The sequence below is a fragment of the Alosa pseudoharengus genome, unplaced genomic scaffold, assembly GCF_046254945.1.
Source record: "Alosa pseudoharengus isolate Yale_2024_CS ecotype anadromous, Long Island Sound unplaced genomic scaffold, YU_APseudo_1.1 YU_APseudo_1.1_scf_2, whole genome shotgun sequence".
Classification (NCBI taxonomy): Eukaryota; Metazoa; Chordata; class Actinopteri; order Clupeiformes; family Clupeidae; genus Alosa; species Alosa pseudoharengus.
In genome coordinates this window covers 48,084,978-48,100,755 of record NW_027468663.1, presented here as the reverse complement: position 1 = coordinate 48,100,755, position 15,778 = coordinate 48,084,978, and the positions used below count along the sequence as shown (strand labels likewise).

General features: G+C 41.7%; 1 protein-coding gene across 1 annotated transcript; it reads left to right on the top strand.

Moving 5' to 3' along the window:
• Positions 1 to 307: 307 nt before the first annotated feature.
• On the top strand, positions 308 to 8,566 carry ube2v2 (ubiquitin-conjugating enzyme E2 variant 2). The gene is made up of 4 exons (XM_076295274.1): positions 308 to 386; positions 1,796 to 1,944; positions 6,824 to 6,949; positions 7,515 to 8,566. The coding sequence occupies exons 1-4, from the start codon at positions 371 to 373 to the stop codon at positions 7,659 to 7,661; spliced, it is 438 nt and encodes a 145-aa protein (XP_076151389.1). The 5' UTR covers positions 308 to 370; the 3' UTR covers positions 7,662 to 8,566.
• Positions 8,567 to 15,778: the final 7,212 nt, after the last annotated feature.

Sequence of the window (15,778 nt, the reverse complement as noted above, 5' to 3'; positions counted from 1 at the left end):
AATAGCAGTCTGACTTTCAACAAACCCTTGTGTTTGGGGCGCTTGGGTGGAGCATGGTTGAAAGTATTTTGAGGACATGTCTGACTAAATACAGTGTGTGAAGGATATCCCACCTGCCTCCTGCCTTTTTTCCTTTCCGAAGAAGTCATGGTTTAGTGGTTCATCAAAAGTGTGATAACACAAGTAGTATATGTGCATCGCCTAAATCATTTGGATGTAAAGTTTTAAAAGGTTTTTTGTTTGGTTACCCATCTCATACGCCCCTGTCAGACTTGCCTCGACCGCTCCATGCCAGTGCAGTGGTGGTGACGTTTTAGTCAAGTGACTCGTATGTCACTGTTTCGTGTGCTTCTGGATTTGGCTGAAGAAGATGGCGGCCTCCTCAGGTTTGTCTCACAATCTGTGAAATATTAAAAACCCCTCTTGTAAGCTGGAGTTCCTAGCTCAATCGTAAAGAGTGTATCGACTGACTTCTCAATTGAATGGGCGTGCAGTTTTGTGTGTAATCGGACTTTGTATTTTAAGTACTTTGCACATTAACACGCTAGCCCTAGTGCCTCGAGTCAACGTTAGTTATAACAAGGATTCATAACATTAACGTTATCTGCCTTGTTATATAGTTCCCTAGTCAGCAGCCAGTGTTAAATAAAGACATTGTTATGATGCCTTGTAGTTTGTATGTGCAGTAGTATGTGCATTCTTTTGGTGGTGGTCTGAAACTGGAGGTAATATGGACTTTCTGAAGAGAAATTTCCTTGTTCATTGTGTGGCAAGCTAGACCATGAATGGCTAACATTTCTGAAGCTCGCTAGCTAAGCTACATTTGGAATGGCAAGATTGAATCCATCTAAGTGAGCACATCGGTTAGCTTCCTGATTATTGCATATGCGAGGCTGAAAAATCTAGTTATACTATATAAATAGTATTATCAACTTATTTGAGGTTACATGGCTGAAATATCCACTAACTTCCGGTAAAATAAATGTTGCACACGCGTTTTCATGGGGTTGATAGCAAGCTAAGTTTGTTTATCAGAGTGCGGTTGTCTCGCTATCCTTTTTGGGGGTGTTGAAGTATGTGGTGGTGATCATATAGCCTTGTTGTTAATGGTTGAGTGACTTATTTTTGTGAAATCAGCGTCCACATTTTTGGGGCGCTGGAATGTATAGGCCCTTGTTATTCAGAGCAACTTACATCTAGCTACATGATTTAAGGAAGTGACTAATGACTCAAAACTCCTAACAGTGTGGTGTATGATTGCACAATGCTGCATAACTCGCTGCACTCTGTGTACTGTACAGAATCTCATAATCTAACGTGACAAGTCGGGCATGCTAAATTGTGTGATACCTGCAAGCATTAAGCGTTTTAGAAGGTCCCGCATTTGAACAGTTCTCTACTTTCTCTCCCTACATTATGCGGTAGAATGTAGTCTACCAAAGAGATGTGGATTGCTCATTTGTGCATCTCCAGAAATGTAATTGCAGAAAGGTATGACCTTGCCGCTTCAACAAATTATCTGGGTATTAGTTTTATGTATGCTGTAGAACTGTATTTTGAACAGCGTAAACATACGGTGTACTACATTTGAGCAACTTTGATTTATGTCAATAATTGTGACTGATGATTGATGTAGATTTACTTGACTGTTGGCCCTTATGGCCTTAATACCTTCTTTTCCACCCCTCATGTGATGATTAAAGTTTTTGACAGATGTTTCATTCAGTGGATGATAAGTCTGTGAATGTCCTGTTCATTTGATCCTAATTTCTCCAATGCTGTACATCTGCTGCAGGAGTTAAAGTTCCACGCAATTTTCGTTTGTTGGAAGAGCTAGAGGAAGGACAGAAAGGTGTGGGCGATGGCACAGTCAGCTGGGGTCTGGAGGACGACGAGGACATGACACTGACACGGTGGACGGGCATGATCATCGGCCCTGCAAGAGTATGTCTCTCCCTCCCTTACACTGGCAAGCCCCCATGTCTGACAGGGTTACAGTTTATGCAGAGCTATAGTTTTATAATATATTATATTAAGTAATGTAATAAGTAATAAGTAATGCTTAATAAACATCAACGGTGAGGGAGGTGCAGAAGTTGTCCAGGAGCGGAGGAGGAGGTTCCAACTCAGAGGTCAGGGAACTGAGCTCTGGCACAAATTAAGTCCTGGATGTCCCTTTTTTATATGACTATACACTGTGTGCAAAATTATTAGGCAAGTTGTATTTCTGAAGATTAATTGAATAGTTGAACAAATACAATGATGTCAGTCAATCAAAAATGTTAATGAACCTCAAACCTGAATATTTAACAAAGGGAAAGTGAGTTTTGGCTTTCTCAGGGGAAAATCTATGTGTGCAGAATTATTAGGCAACTATTGGTGTGCAGAATTTAGTGTTGTCACGATACCAAAATTATGACTTCGATACGATACCTGCCATAAATATCACGATGCTCGATACTAAAACGATACTACGGCGAAATCCTAAGATATCTGGAGAAGAAAGGACTCATACCTCCTCCAAGTGTATTGAGTCATTTGTGTTAAATTTGGTGCACTTTTGTAGGTCAATTCTGGGTTCTAAACTTCCTACATAATTATTTTTTTTTTATAGTCAGTAAAATAGTAGGCCTACTTTGTGTGATTAAGTCCTTTATTGTTTGTTATAGTTCATTTACATTGTGTTGTGTTTTGGCAATAAAGTAGCTTTAAATAGCCAAACTAACTAAATTACTGCATGCAAATCACTGAATGCTATGCAGTGGGGCCTAATCTTTAGGCCATCTGATGTACAGTATACCCTAGGCTACCCTAGGCCTTCCCGTGTTCATGGGATTTTTTTTGACAGTTGCAAAGGGGAAAATGTGAGGATAGTCTTCTTTGCGCCCAGTGTACAAGTACGACGTTCCAACCACTCAGGTCTTCGTCAGATAGGCCTACACCATTACCTGTTGCAATATATCTGTGTGCATTCCTACATTACGTCTATTCCTTTGATAACATGATTTGCTACCACGTATAAGCCGCTATTATTAGGACTCAACACGCTTTGGTGGTATTATGCTGGGCTTTAATTAGCGCATTTGGGTAGCCTATCCTACATCTGGACAATAATTATTGAACAAATTGCAGTCTACATGCTACGACAAATATTACCAGTAGTAGGCTACTGACCGAACATGAAATAGATAGTTTACAAGTTATGGTAATGTTATTCTGGCGTAAACATTGCGCTTTCATCACGTTAGCACCCTATGATTACAGCTCGTTATGTCTCGTCAAAATGATTACAGCTCGTTATGTCTCGTCAAAATTCATGGATGAAGGAATTTATCCCGCTTTATCCCAGATAACCATACTCGTTTTCGCTAGACTAAAACATAAGAAAAGAACTTGGCACTAACCATGTAGTCGTGTTCTCTATAGCATATTCGTTAACCTGTCGTTCTTTGAACTCTTCAAACTCCATGCGTAGCCTACTGCTTTTAAATGACTTTGTGTACCTGATGGCTTGCCTTCACTATTCGCGATGTATCCGAAATAGTTGCAGATTTCACTGCACCTTTTGTTTTATCCTCAAGGCCTAGAACTGTCGACAAAGAACTATGTTGACGTTGGCTGCGCACTCACTCACTCAGAGCTGCCTGCTTGACACGCCCACTTGCCTAGATGCGTGCAAGGAGCATTGAGAGCAGCAGTTCACACAGACACAGAACGTTATTATTTTAATAAAGTATCGATTCTAAAAACGTCTGAAATCGTATCATTTTTTGCGTGAAGGCATCGCGATACCTTTTTAGTATCGATACACCGTGCAACACTAGCAGAATTATTATGCAACTAAATAAGAAACTAACATTTTCCCACCCCACTTGTTTATTTTCATTTCTAAGAGTAAGAATAAACAAAATAAACAACTCAAAATGTACAAATAAACACTTCTGACATTTCATGAAATATTCAGTGACCAATATAGCCACCCTTCTTTTCAAAACTGTCATGATCCTTCCATCCATGAAGTCTGTTAATTTTTTGATCTGTTGATGATGAACATTTTGTCCAGCAGCAACCACAGCTTCCCAAATGCTGTTCAAAGGGGTGTACTGTCTTCCCTCACTGTAAATCTCACATTTAAGAAGGGTCCACAAGTTCTCAATGGGTTTAGGTCAGGTGAAGAAGGGGGCCATGTCATTATTCTGACATCTTTAAAGTCTTTGCTGGCTAGCCACTCAATGGAGTACTTGGATGCATGTGATTGAGCATTGTCCTGCATAAAAAACATGGCCTTCTTGAAGGATGTAGTTTTTTCTGTACCACTGCTTGAAGAAAGTATCTTCTGAAAACTGGCAGTAGTTTTGGGAGTTGATTTTAAGTCCATCTTCAACCCGAAAAGGTCCAACTAGCTCATCCTTAACAATAGCAGCCCATACCAGTACCCCACCTCCACCTTGCTGGCGTCTGACTAAGTGGAGCTCTGTGCCCATTAGTGATCCAGCCACGGGCCCATCCGTCTGGTCCGTCAAGAGTCACTCTCATTTCATCTGTCCATAAAACCGTTGAAAAATCTGTCTTCAGATATTTCTTGGCCCAGTCTTGACATTAAACGTATGAGTCTTAAGTGGTGGTCGTGTTTCAGCCTTCCTTACCTGGGCCATGTCTCTGAGCACTGAACACCTTGTACTTCTGGACACTCCAGGTAGGTTGCATTTCTGGAATAAGGCCGCACTGGAGGTCAATGGGTTCCTGGTAACTTCATGTTTAATTATTCTCACGTCTCTAGCAGTTATTCTGCGCCTTTTTTTCTCCACACGTTTCTTGCAACCCTTTTGACTATTTGCAACAAAACGTTTGATTATTCGGTGATCACGCCTCAATATCTTTGCTTCTTCAAGAGTGCTGCATCCCTGTGAAAGGCATTTTACATTTTTTTGCTTTTCAGAGTCTGTTAAATCTCTTTTTTGGCCCATTTTGTCTGAGGTAAAGAAGCTGCCTAATAATTATGCACACCTTGATTGTAGGGTGTTGATCACTTTAGGCCACACCCTCCCTCATTACACAAATACACATCAACTGATGATGCATAAATCCAATTAGCAGTCAGGTTTATATAGGTTGGAGTTGGAAATATGCATAAAAATGATGATAAGGTCAAAATACTCACTTGCCTAATAATTGTGCACACGGTGTATAAGTGTATCTATCCAGTGTGACATGGTGGAGACGCTTAAAGAACTTCCAGGGAGAACTGTCCTGAGGCAGTGATAGTTTATGATGGACACATTCAAATGTTTTCTGTCAAAGAATACTATGTTGACAGGCCTACATCATATTCATAATCCCAAGGCATAAATAACTGACCAGGGTGGGAAGTTTAGACTCTGCCAGGAGATATTGACAGACTACAGCCCAGTGTCTTGCATAGTGTGTCTGTCCTGGTGGCTAATGGTTAAACTGATATTAGCCTGCACGGTGTAGTGAACACAGATACTTTCAAAGTCAAAGTGACAGAGATTTTTACTGAAGCATGTGACCAGGCTTGGAATTTCACCATTCTGGGGGCAAGGCCACTTGGCCTTCAGTTGGGCATATTTGGTGGAGGGCACAAAGGCCAAAGTTAACTATACAGTAGTAGGCTATAAAAATGATCAAAGTTGTATTTAGCCTATTCACTGCAGTAGACCTGCATGCACTACATGTTACAGTATTACATGTGAAGAATTTTTTTAGGCTAGATACATTTAACAATCTATGTATCTTATGATGGCATACTGCTACTGCCTTTTGAGCATGTTACTGGATATAAGTCTGACTGTACTGAATTTTGGCTGGCCTTTCTTTAAGCATTTCTAATGGAGAAGAGAAAAAGCACACAGGCTTAGGCTGGGGGGGGGGGTGGTAATCAAATGTAACTTTGGACAGGTGTTAGACATTTTGCTGCTGTGCAATTTTTCTATGCATGCCTCTGATCCCTATTCTATACACCTGCAGTTTGTTGTTAAGACATCTTTTATTTGATTCCAACTGAAACAGTGACTCAAATTTCAGTTTTGCTTTTGGGTCCGCTAGAAAACGGGGGTCTGGGGTGCGGTTTGTTAGAACTGGTGCAGTTTGAATGCTGTCTGTTCCAAAACCAAGAAATAAACTGCCATTTTTACGACGTTGCCAAGCAATATTGGTAAAAAGAAGCTAGTGTTTATGACCTAAACGAACCCTGGTCCACAAACAAACATGTAATGTGAACAGAGAACAGCAGGGTCAGGGCTAGGGGGGGGGGTCATCACACTCGGGTATGGTCCAGTTAAACGGACCCGGTGTGGACGCACCCTAAGATGTTTGCAAGTCAGTACTGTACTTCCGGTTCTCCTTTCCTAGTGTGCTGCTATTTATACAGTTATTTAGATAGGAACATGGAATGGCACTCACTCACATGATTAATTGTATGGGTTCTTCTGTGGCACATGCTCCATCCCTCCACCAAGTTTCATGGAAATTGGCCTGTTAGTTTTTGATAGTCCTTCTGACAGACAAACAGGCATACAAACACAACCTCCTAAATGGAGCTAATGAAGTATCTCGATTTTCAGGAGGCTGAAGGGATGTTCTGTGTGATGTGTTTCTAGTGCTGTGCTTACACATTTGTTCTTTTCAGCAAAGCAAATCACATGTTTGTTATTTAAAGATTTACGGTAATGGGCTGATATGAATTTCTGCCTGCTGTGCTACAGATTCCATTGAAGGGAAGTGTTACTCTTTGTTGCATATGACAGAATAACCTACATCTATTTTAATTACAAAATGCTGTTGTGTGTCTCTTGTGTTGCAGACTAATTATGAAAACAGGATATACAGTTTGAAAGTTGAGTGTGGACCCAAATATCCCGAAGTACCACCGACTGTTAGATTTGTAACAAAAATTAGCATGAATGGAATAAATAATTCCAATGGAATGGTACGTATGTTTTCTTTTCCCTGTCTTTTTAAACCAAACCAACTTGCAGCTTCAGCTGGATACATGAATTTAATTGAATGAATTTAATTTAATTCATTGTAATTTATCAGCCTTCAAGTAAATTCCTGTTGTGATTATCAGAACATAATTTATTCTTATGATGGTGTCACTGCTTCATTTTGATTTGGGTAATCAACTGTTGTAACTTTAATAACATCTCATGGCAACAATCATGCCTGTGTACCAACACTCCCCTTACATTGCCATGGCAACTAGGCATATGAATTATTGCTTAAGGCCTCTTCCTGCCTGATATAAATGATCATGTGGAACTACACTGCATACCTATACGTTGTTGAGTATTGTTTTCTTAACTCAATTCTCTAGTTGACAAGCTTAAGCATTTAGTTTTTTCCCTCTTAGTGTTGCAGTAGGGCATGTTTCATTTATGATTGACATAATGACTGCCATGTACAGCTTACAGTGCCATGCTCGTGTGCTGCTGATGACCTTTTTATCTTGGCCTCTGTACTCAAGTGGACCTTGCTTTCTCTTTCTTTCCCAGGTGGATGCACGTAGCATACCAATTCTAGCGAAATGGCAAAATTCATATAGCATTAAAGTTGTTCTTCAAGAGCTACGACGTCTAATGATGTCCAAAGAAAATATGAAGCTTCCACAGCCGCCAGAAGGACAGTCGTACAGCAATTAATTGTAAATGATTGTTTTGACCCCTCTGTCTTAAACCTTACTCTCTTAGAAATGTCTTGTTAAACGGAAAAAAAAAAACATTATGAACTCCGCTCACTCCACACGTTAAGGAATCACATCAGCAAGAGCAGGACATTGGACTTTTCTGTTAGTTAGGCTGACGTCAAGAGTATGAGAAAAAGAAAAAGAAGAAAAAAAACAAACAAACAAACAGGAATGCCTATCAAGTCAGGGCACCATGTGACATTCTGTTTTAAGAGACGTGCACAAATGTATCTCTTCTTTTGATCCAGCGCTTTTGACCATTAGCTTTAAAGTGGACAAGATATTTTGAGTTGACTGAGAGTGTGAGACATGTCTCTGTCCCTCAGCCACGGGTTCCGTGTGAGACATGTCTCTGTCCCTCAGCCACGGGTTCCGTTTTTCCTTTTTTGTTCCCTTTTGTTTTCCATCGAGCATCATTTTAGGTTAAACTGACTATTCACCTAAACTAAACTAATTAGGTTGTGTGTATGATGGCATGCTGAAAACTAATACAACACATAGTTGACAATGACAAAGCTGCATAATACATTGTATAGTAGTGGTAGTGGATACATTGAGATCAGAGAAGTCTTCTAAACAAAAAAAACAAAAAACATAATAATTTGAAGTGTGCCTGTAGTCCTCTAGTAGTGTCACAGAATAGTGAAGGTTTTTTTTACTTTTCTTTTCTTTTTTAAAAAAACAACAAACAACCAAGGTCTGTATTTGACACAAAAGCAATTTGTTCCTGTGCAGCAGCTTTTTTGACATGTAACAGACGCCCTTTTCTGTTCTAAAACAACCCTCGCATTTAACTTCTAGAGACAAATGACAGGTGTATCAAAATGTGACTTGAGATTAAAAATCACTCTGAGACTTGTGCATCAGCTTGGTTTAATCCACTTTGTTTGTGTGTGTGTGTGTTGGTTGTGTGCAGGTTGTGTGCAGTCGTGCAAAATCTCATGATCCCTCCTACCCAGTGAACCATGTTTGTGTTGACATTGGGCACTGAAACAATGTCTCCCTTGTGGCAATAGGTTTTCCTGTTCTCTTGTCACTTGGTGACCTAGTAGCATAGATAATATGGAAAATCTCTGTGGCACAAGAACTTAGTGTGTCTTTGTTGGTTACTCTATTGTGGAAGGATGTGTCCAGTTGCCTACTGGTCTTTGGTAGACCCCTTCCACCAACAGAGAACCGTCTTCGTTCTGGTTCACACTCCAGACGTTGAATCGTTCAAAACATTTTGACCAACAGTTGTTTTTTTCCTGTAAATTGGAGTGGGCGTGTCATTTTACAGTTCAGTTATGCATGCAACACCCTCTGTTGACGCATCCTTGGTTCACTTCAAAAGTGGTGAAAATGTGGGGAGGTTCATTAGATGCCACCAAGATTTTAAAGAATTCCGAATGGAACCGGCAGTGTTTGTTGAAAAATGCCCTTAGCTGAATTTTATATGCATGTATGTGCCCCTTCCAGCAGCTGGGAGGCTGCAAATGTTCAGCAGGTAGTTTGATGGAATGCAGCTTTTAGCAGCCTGGCCTCAGTGGTCAGTGTACTTTGTCTATCGCTTATTGGACCCCATCTAGTCCCCCACAGCTTCATGTAAACATGGCACTCTCAGATGCCACAGACTAATAGAATGATTTTCAAAGCAAAATGTTACTGGAATTGCCAGTGAAATGGGTGATTCTCATCAGTGTTGAATGTTGTGCTCTAAATGACACTGTGCTTGAACTTGGCCTGAGAGACTAAGAGGCAAAAGACAATGCCTCGGGGTGAATGCTTCACAGCCACATGCAAGCATTCGTACAGTAGGAGGTTTATGGCCTCTAGATAAAATATATAATTGCATGCCATGATTCTGCCCTTTCAGTGTTATTTACTGACATCCTCTAAAGGACCTTCATCAACTCGTTGATTGGTGATACTTCAAGAATACGTTGTAAATGTATATATTTGAATAAATTATACAATCGCACTAATGCAGAAACTATTTCACATTTAAAAAAATAAATAAAAATACGCATGATTGAGGAGAAACAGCCGTGAAGTTTTATGTTAATTTTCTTTTTAATAAAATGAGCCTCTAAGTTAAATATATGGTGCTAAAGAAAATTACATTTTTTAATGTTGGATCACATTTATTTGTCTCAACTAAATGCCTATTTTCAATAATAAAATATGATCCTGACCAGAATTTGCAGATAACCTCACATTCATTTCAAGCCTAAGTTCTAGTGCATAAATAGTGTATTGGATGTCAAGAGCAGTTGTGTCATAAAAATGAAACACTCCATTATATTTCCAAACATGACTGAGTGCCAATGAAAGAATGAGATGTTTACCTTTGAATCTGAATGAAAGCAACATTATGGAGAATGAAAGTCATGCAAAGTCCTGTCCAGCACCAATAGCACCACAGCTGGCCTGAATAAAATCTTGAGAGCATGCTAAATTGATATCCTTGGGTATTTTAGTGGCTGATAATGTGCAGAATGTTAATTTTCACTGGTCATCCGTCTCGAACCACAGAGCTGCATAGTGCATGGCCTGGACGGCTCGTAGAAACAACAGGTGTGTTTACCTGTCCTTTATTTGACAATATACCGTTAAAAATAAGATCAGAATATGATGGCAATACTAATAGCATATCGAAACAATATGCAAAAGTGGTAAATATGTGTGTACCACTTGCTGCTTTACAAAAAATGACCACTAGATGATGCTGTTCAACTATTTATAAGTAGATGTTTAAAACAGATGAGCATTTCTTTTTCTGCACCTTATTTTCAAGCCCAATTCAGTTTTTCCTTGTTTGACATTGACAAATGACAAACCCATGCTGAATAGCCTGTGGGGATGCCAAGGGCCTCTTATTCCTTCCAGGGCTCATTCATGGCTCTCTCATACTCTCTCATACTCAAATCTCTGTATTTTAGCACATTAACACCCGATTCCAGTCATCCCTCTGTCTCAGCCTGTGGTAATGATAACCAGCTGGTATAAATGTATTTTAGACAAGCATTTTCATTTGCGGCATAGGTTTAGTACATAGCTGAAGTCCAATCCACACTTCTCTATACTGCTTCTCTTAGCACCTAGCTTGTGTAGCATCCATCTTGGACAGCTCTTCTCTCAGCCACCGATGTGTTGCATCCACCTAGATGATGCAGCAGACAGCATACATTTGCAGCATTTGGCCCATGTACACACCACACACTGAGACTCTGGACGGGTGGTGGGCTAACACATGGATACCTATTGTGTCCTCACACACACACACACACACACACACACAATCTGCTTCCCGTCTGATGCTCAGCACACAACCATGTCAAGCCAGCTGCCTATGGAACAGCGTGGAAGTCGGTTTTGCGTGGTGGGGAAGCTTCCACTGAAAGGGCGATTGTGTCTCAGCAGCCGGTGCCAAGACATGAAGCTTCCCTGCGTGGTGTGTAGGAGTGGGCCAGCGTGTGGAGGCCCTGAAGATGGAGGTGGAGGTGGGGGACCGTGGGAAAAGATGACACAGTGGATCGCAAGCCCATTACCCTCTCCTGCAGTTGCCTCCTGGGCTCCTTTTTTGTCACTCTTTAGTCGGGCTATTGCAGCATCTGCCCTGCAGGGGGCAGTGTGTGTGGGGGGCCACAGGGCCGTCTTGCAGGGCCTCTCTCCGAGCGTAATTGTGTTACAGCTTGAGGAGGGTGAGACACGCTTCGCTGACCTTGCCTGGGGGAAGTATGACAGCATGCCTGCCTGGCCCACAGGCGCTTGCCTCACGTCCTCTCTTTGTCCTTGTGCCTCTGTGTGTGTGTGTGTGTGGTGTGTGTGTGTGTGTGTGTGTGTGTGTGTGTGTGTGTGTGTGTGTGTGTGTGTGTGTGTGTGTGTGCCGTTGTTGGAAAGTGCCGGATAATTGACCTGTTATTCTGCACACTTGGAGGTTATTTATCTCTGGCCCAGTTTCTTTCATCTTCCGCCTCTTTCATGTGTGGAAGCTCTTTATGGGACTGTGCAAAGTCACACTGGAAGTCACCTAATCGCGGGGCTCATCCAAACACGGCCCGGTCTGGGGCACGGATGAGACCCGTTAGGCTGTCCACTAATGCCCGAGCCAATGTGACACTGCTGTGACAACTCAATGGGTTGTGGCTAACGTGTTGTGAAATGCCAGGCTTTTTTTTTTGTTTAACTCATTTTCACAGATGACTTACAGATCTCCCTCACTGTTTTTGCTTTAAAAAAATGGTGACATTTTTACTTCATTTTCACAGTCGGTGGTTGATATGGCAAAAAAAAAAAAAAAAACTGGGCTTTACGTTTCCAATCCCTGGGCTTGGCCCTGAGTCTGTTGAGACCTGAGGGATTTCTGTGCTCATTCTCTTGTGCAGCGCTGCTGTGTCCACCCATAACCTGAGACATGGTCACTGTCCTCCCTCTCACTGTTGGTCAGTTGTCCTCTGAGTGCAGGGAAACATGCACCATTGTCCCATTCAAATTCAGCCTATGCTTACGGTGACATTTTAATCTTAAATCATTTTGTATTGACATGTATTTGAATGGACAACTATGCATACACGTGATCTTCCCTCCATCCATTTGCATCCAGATAATGTAATATATGAGGGAGAGCTCGGGCTGGGATTTGGAGCCGGAGTGGCTGATGGGTTTCCCCCAGCCAGTGTCTGTGCTGACCATGAGTGGAATGTCTGCGTGTCCTGCTGGTGGACACAGGTGCAAGAGGAAAAATTCAAGCAGAACTGGGAGATGATTCCCCATCACAATCTGTTGAGAATGAACTCATAGTAAAAAAATGACATTTAGAAAAACAGAAAATTCATAGTATTAACATATAGATGTATCTAGTATGTATTTGGTTTTGAATGATTGATTATTCCTTTTTGACGAGCGAGCCACAGTGTTAAAGTTTTGGCTGTTTGTGGACTGGTCTCTTGTGCACTGGGTCTGCATTTAAAGCCAGCTGCTCACGTGCTGAGATGCTATCCAGTCAGGCTGGCTCCGGCAAGGCAACACCATAAAAACCTCCACATTTCTCAAATTCCCTGAGGGACGAAAAAAAGACCCAAACCCAAAACAACATCAACAAAAACTTGAATCATTAGAGAGCTATGTACAAAAGATTTGTGAGGCCTCTAGTGTTAAATGCTTTGTTTCTCTGCTCTGTTTGGTGACTTCTATATGTTCATAATTCACTTCTCTTGTTCTATAACCCATGACACTAGCCAAATGTATTGGAATGATCCCACATGGATGGCTAAGGCATGCCTCATTGACAATTTCAATTCCTTCATACACGGTACTGTCGGAACAGTCGAACATTAAAAAATGACCCATCCTGACTAAATGACATAGACCCAATTATTTCAAGGACAACTATCTTCAGATTTAACCATTTTTACTCAAATTTCTACCAAATGTGGAATACATGTCTCAGGGCCTTATTTTTAAAGAACTGTGTGAAATTAACAGTGTAATTTATGTTAGGTTGCATGTTATGTTGGTAGGTTAACTACATCTGCCTTGCACCCATGCCCATAGACTTTAGCTTACTGCATCAGCTTTGCAAATGATAATACATTTCATTTGCCTAGCGCCTAATCCTTCCTAATGTCTAATCAAATTCTCAGTGGGGTTCCCATCAGCATCTCTGAAAGGTGTGTTTGCCACAGATTAAGATTCTCCACAGTATTAAAGTCTCAAGTGCCATAATATCTCCAGCTTAGCCCTTACATTATAAGAAATATCAGTGAATTTCAATTGGAGACAGAGTGAACTCACTGTTTCCATTGGTGGCAAAAGAGTACAGTTGAGAAATATGTATTTTAAAGCAAACCTTCCAGCTAATTCACCTCGTAGATGGTCCCACACTAACATTAAGGGAACAAATCTGATAGTAAATAAAGGTAATAACACACTCAGCTCCGACTCAACAGCTCATTTTAGGTGTATGTCTCAGGAGGTTGCATTTTGCAGCTTTAAGTGTTGATGGTTTTGTGGTGAAAGCGATACAATTCCTGAACTCTGTAAGTGCCTTACACTTGGCCATGAAACAGTTCACATACAGTCCAAGATCTACCTCACCCTTGGAACTTTCCCTGAACGAAAACTTATTGGTTTGAGATTCTCCGTGAGTCAGCACAATGCCAGTGGTGAAGAAAAGTGGTTTCATACCCCCCCCCCCCCACCCCCCCCAAAAAAAGCGCAATTGTTGGTTAACATGCAAATGAGTGCACATGGGCCCTGTGCGGCCCATGTTGGGTGATCTAAGTTGGGAAGGAATGTGGAGGGGAGACCATGAAGCCTGTCTGCTGTCTGCTGGCTGGAGCCAGCCCTGCTTAGAAATGTTTCCAGAGTTCTCACCTTTTACCCCTGGGGGTCAGAGGTCACGTCTTCTCCCCCATCAGCCCATACTGTAAAGAGATTTGGGCTGACCGTGACGACACCTACCAGGGGAATATCCTGACCCAGGCAGAGACGTTTTTTTGGCACCCAGATCGTGTGGGATCCGTGCACATATGAACCAGTCATCGTGGAGCACAGTAAATCTCTGCAAAGCTGATCTAATCAGAGCGTTCTTCCCTGCCTCCCACTCCATACAGCCATTAAGAAGAGGAAATGCCTAATTTGGCTGTTTTAATAAGATGGGGTGTTGTGTTGTTTCCTTGGATTAGAATGAGTTCAGTAGGAGTGGAAAGGTTCGACTTGTATGAGGAGTGCTGCAAAAGCATTTTCTGTGAGTGAAGGCTTGAGAGGAAAGTGTGCAGACACCTGTTACCGGCTTGCTTTGTGAAACCGACTATCTGACTGTCTTGTGAAACAACATTCAGGCCCAACAAAAAGCAAAACTTTTAGAAAAGTGCCAAGGGTTTATTTATTTTTGTATTATTTGACATTTCTGATGTAGCTCTGGCTGTTGATGTTTGGGTGTTTTAGGTGACAAGATGGATGATGGTATTATAAAGGCATTATGATGGTAGATCAGAGCTTGCATGTTTTGGAATGATAAACAGGCCAGTGTGGCATCATGTAAATCCTGTGAGATCTTTGGAGTGGGATCACGTTTGTGTGCCTCTCACTCTCACACCCCTCTGAAGTGTGGACATGCTCGCTCGCTCGCCGGGGCGTTTAATTGTATTTACAGTGAGTTCCATAAAAGGCTCCCCCCATTTACCCACCCCCCCCCCACCCCCACCCCTCTCCATCGCCGACTGTGAGAAAGGCAGCAGATTGGAACCATGTGTGCGCCACTCTGGCCTGTGCTGGGTCATTCGCCTGCTGATATGATGCAAGCCTCCAGCGTGGCTCCAGGCCAGAAGGAGCCGTGATTAAGCATTTATCCACTGCCATGGATGCCAACGCTGACCCGACGCGAGGTGCCTGCTCTCATAGGAATAAAAGATGTGAGGAGAGATAGGAATAGAGGGGGATTGCGTTCGAGCACGAGGAAGGTTGGATTACAAATTCTGAAATAACAAAATAAGATTTCTGCTCATTATTGAGGGACTTATGTATATATGTCTGTATTGTATGCAGTGTCTTACTATATATGTTAATAAGAATGTAGGCCTATAATGAAATGTGATGTAATGACACTGTTCATTAGGAACAAGGAACGTCTTTCTTCATTAGACTTATTGCAGTGGTAAGAGATTAACATAGAATGAAGCAACGTCACATAGCTACAAGACAGTGATATGTGGGCCTCAAACACTTTTCAGTTTCTTCTAGCAGAGCAATTCAGCCGTTGAGTAGCCCTCATCAATTTTGCGAAGGAAAAAAAAACAGAAGAACAAATAAGCTGTGTACTTATTACATTCCAAGTTATTTATACTGAGGGGAAAAGTCGGCAGACTTCGTGTCTCTGCTTAGCGGGAACTATTAAATTACGGCTGGATGTTTTTAATTACCTCACATAAATGCTGGAACACAACACATTCTGGGCCGTTGTAAGTTTTGTGCCTGTGTGTAAGTGTGAGTGTGTGTGTGTGCGCATGTGTGTGTGCGCGCATGTTTCCATTGCTTTGGGTGGTGTGTGTGTATACATGGCTGGTGTGAGTGTGTGTGTGTGTGTTTGTG

Excerpts from the sequence above, each read along its gene's own strand:
- ube2v2 (XM_076295274.1), top strand. Across the intron at positions 1,945-6,823 it reads TGATCATCGGCCCTGCAAGA|ACTAATTATGAAAACAGGAT; the intron begins GTATGTCTCTCC and ends CTTGTGTTGCAG. Across the intron at positions 6,950-7,514 it reads TAAATAATTCCAATGGAATG|GTGGATGCACGTAGCATACC; the intron begins GTACGTATGTTT and ends TTTCTTTCCCAG.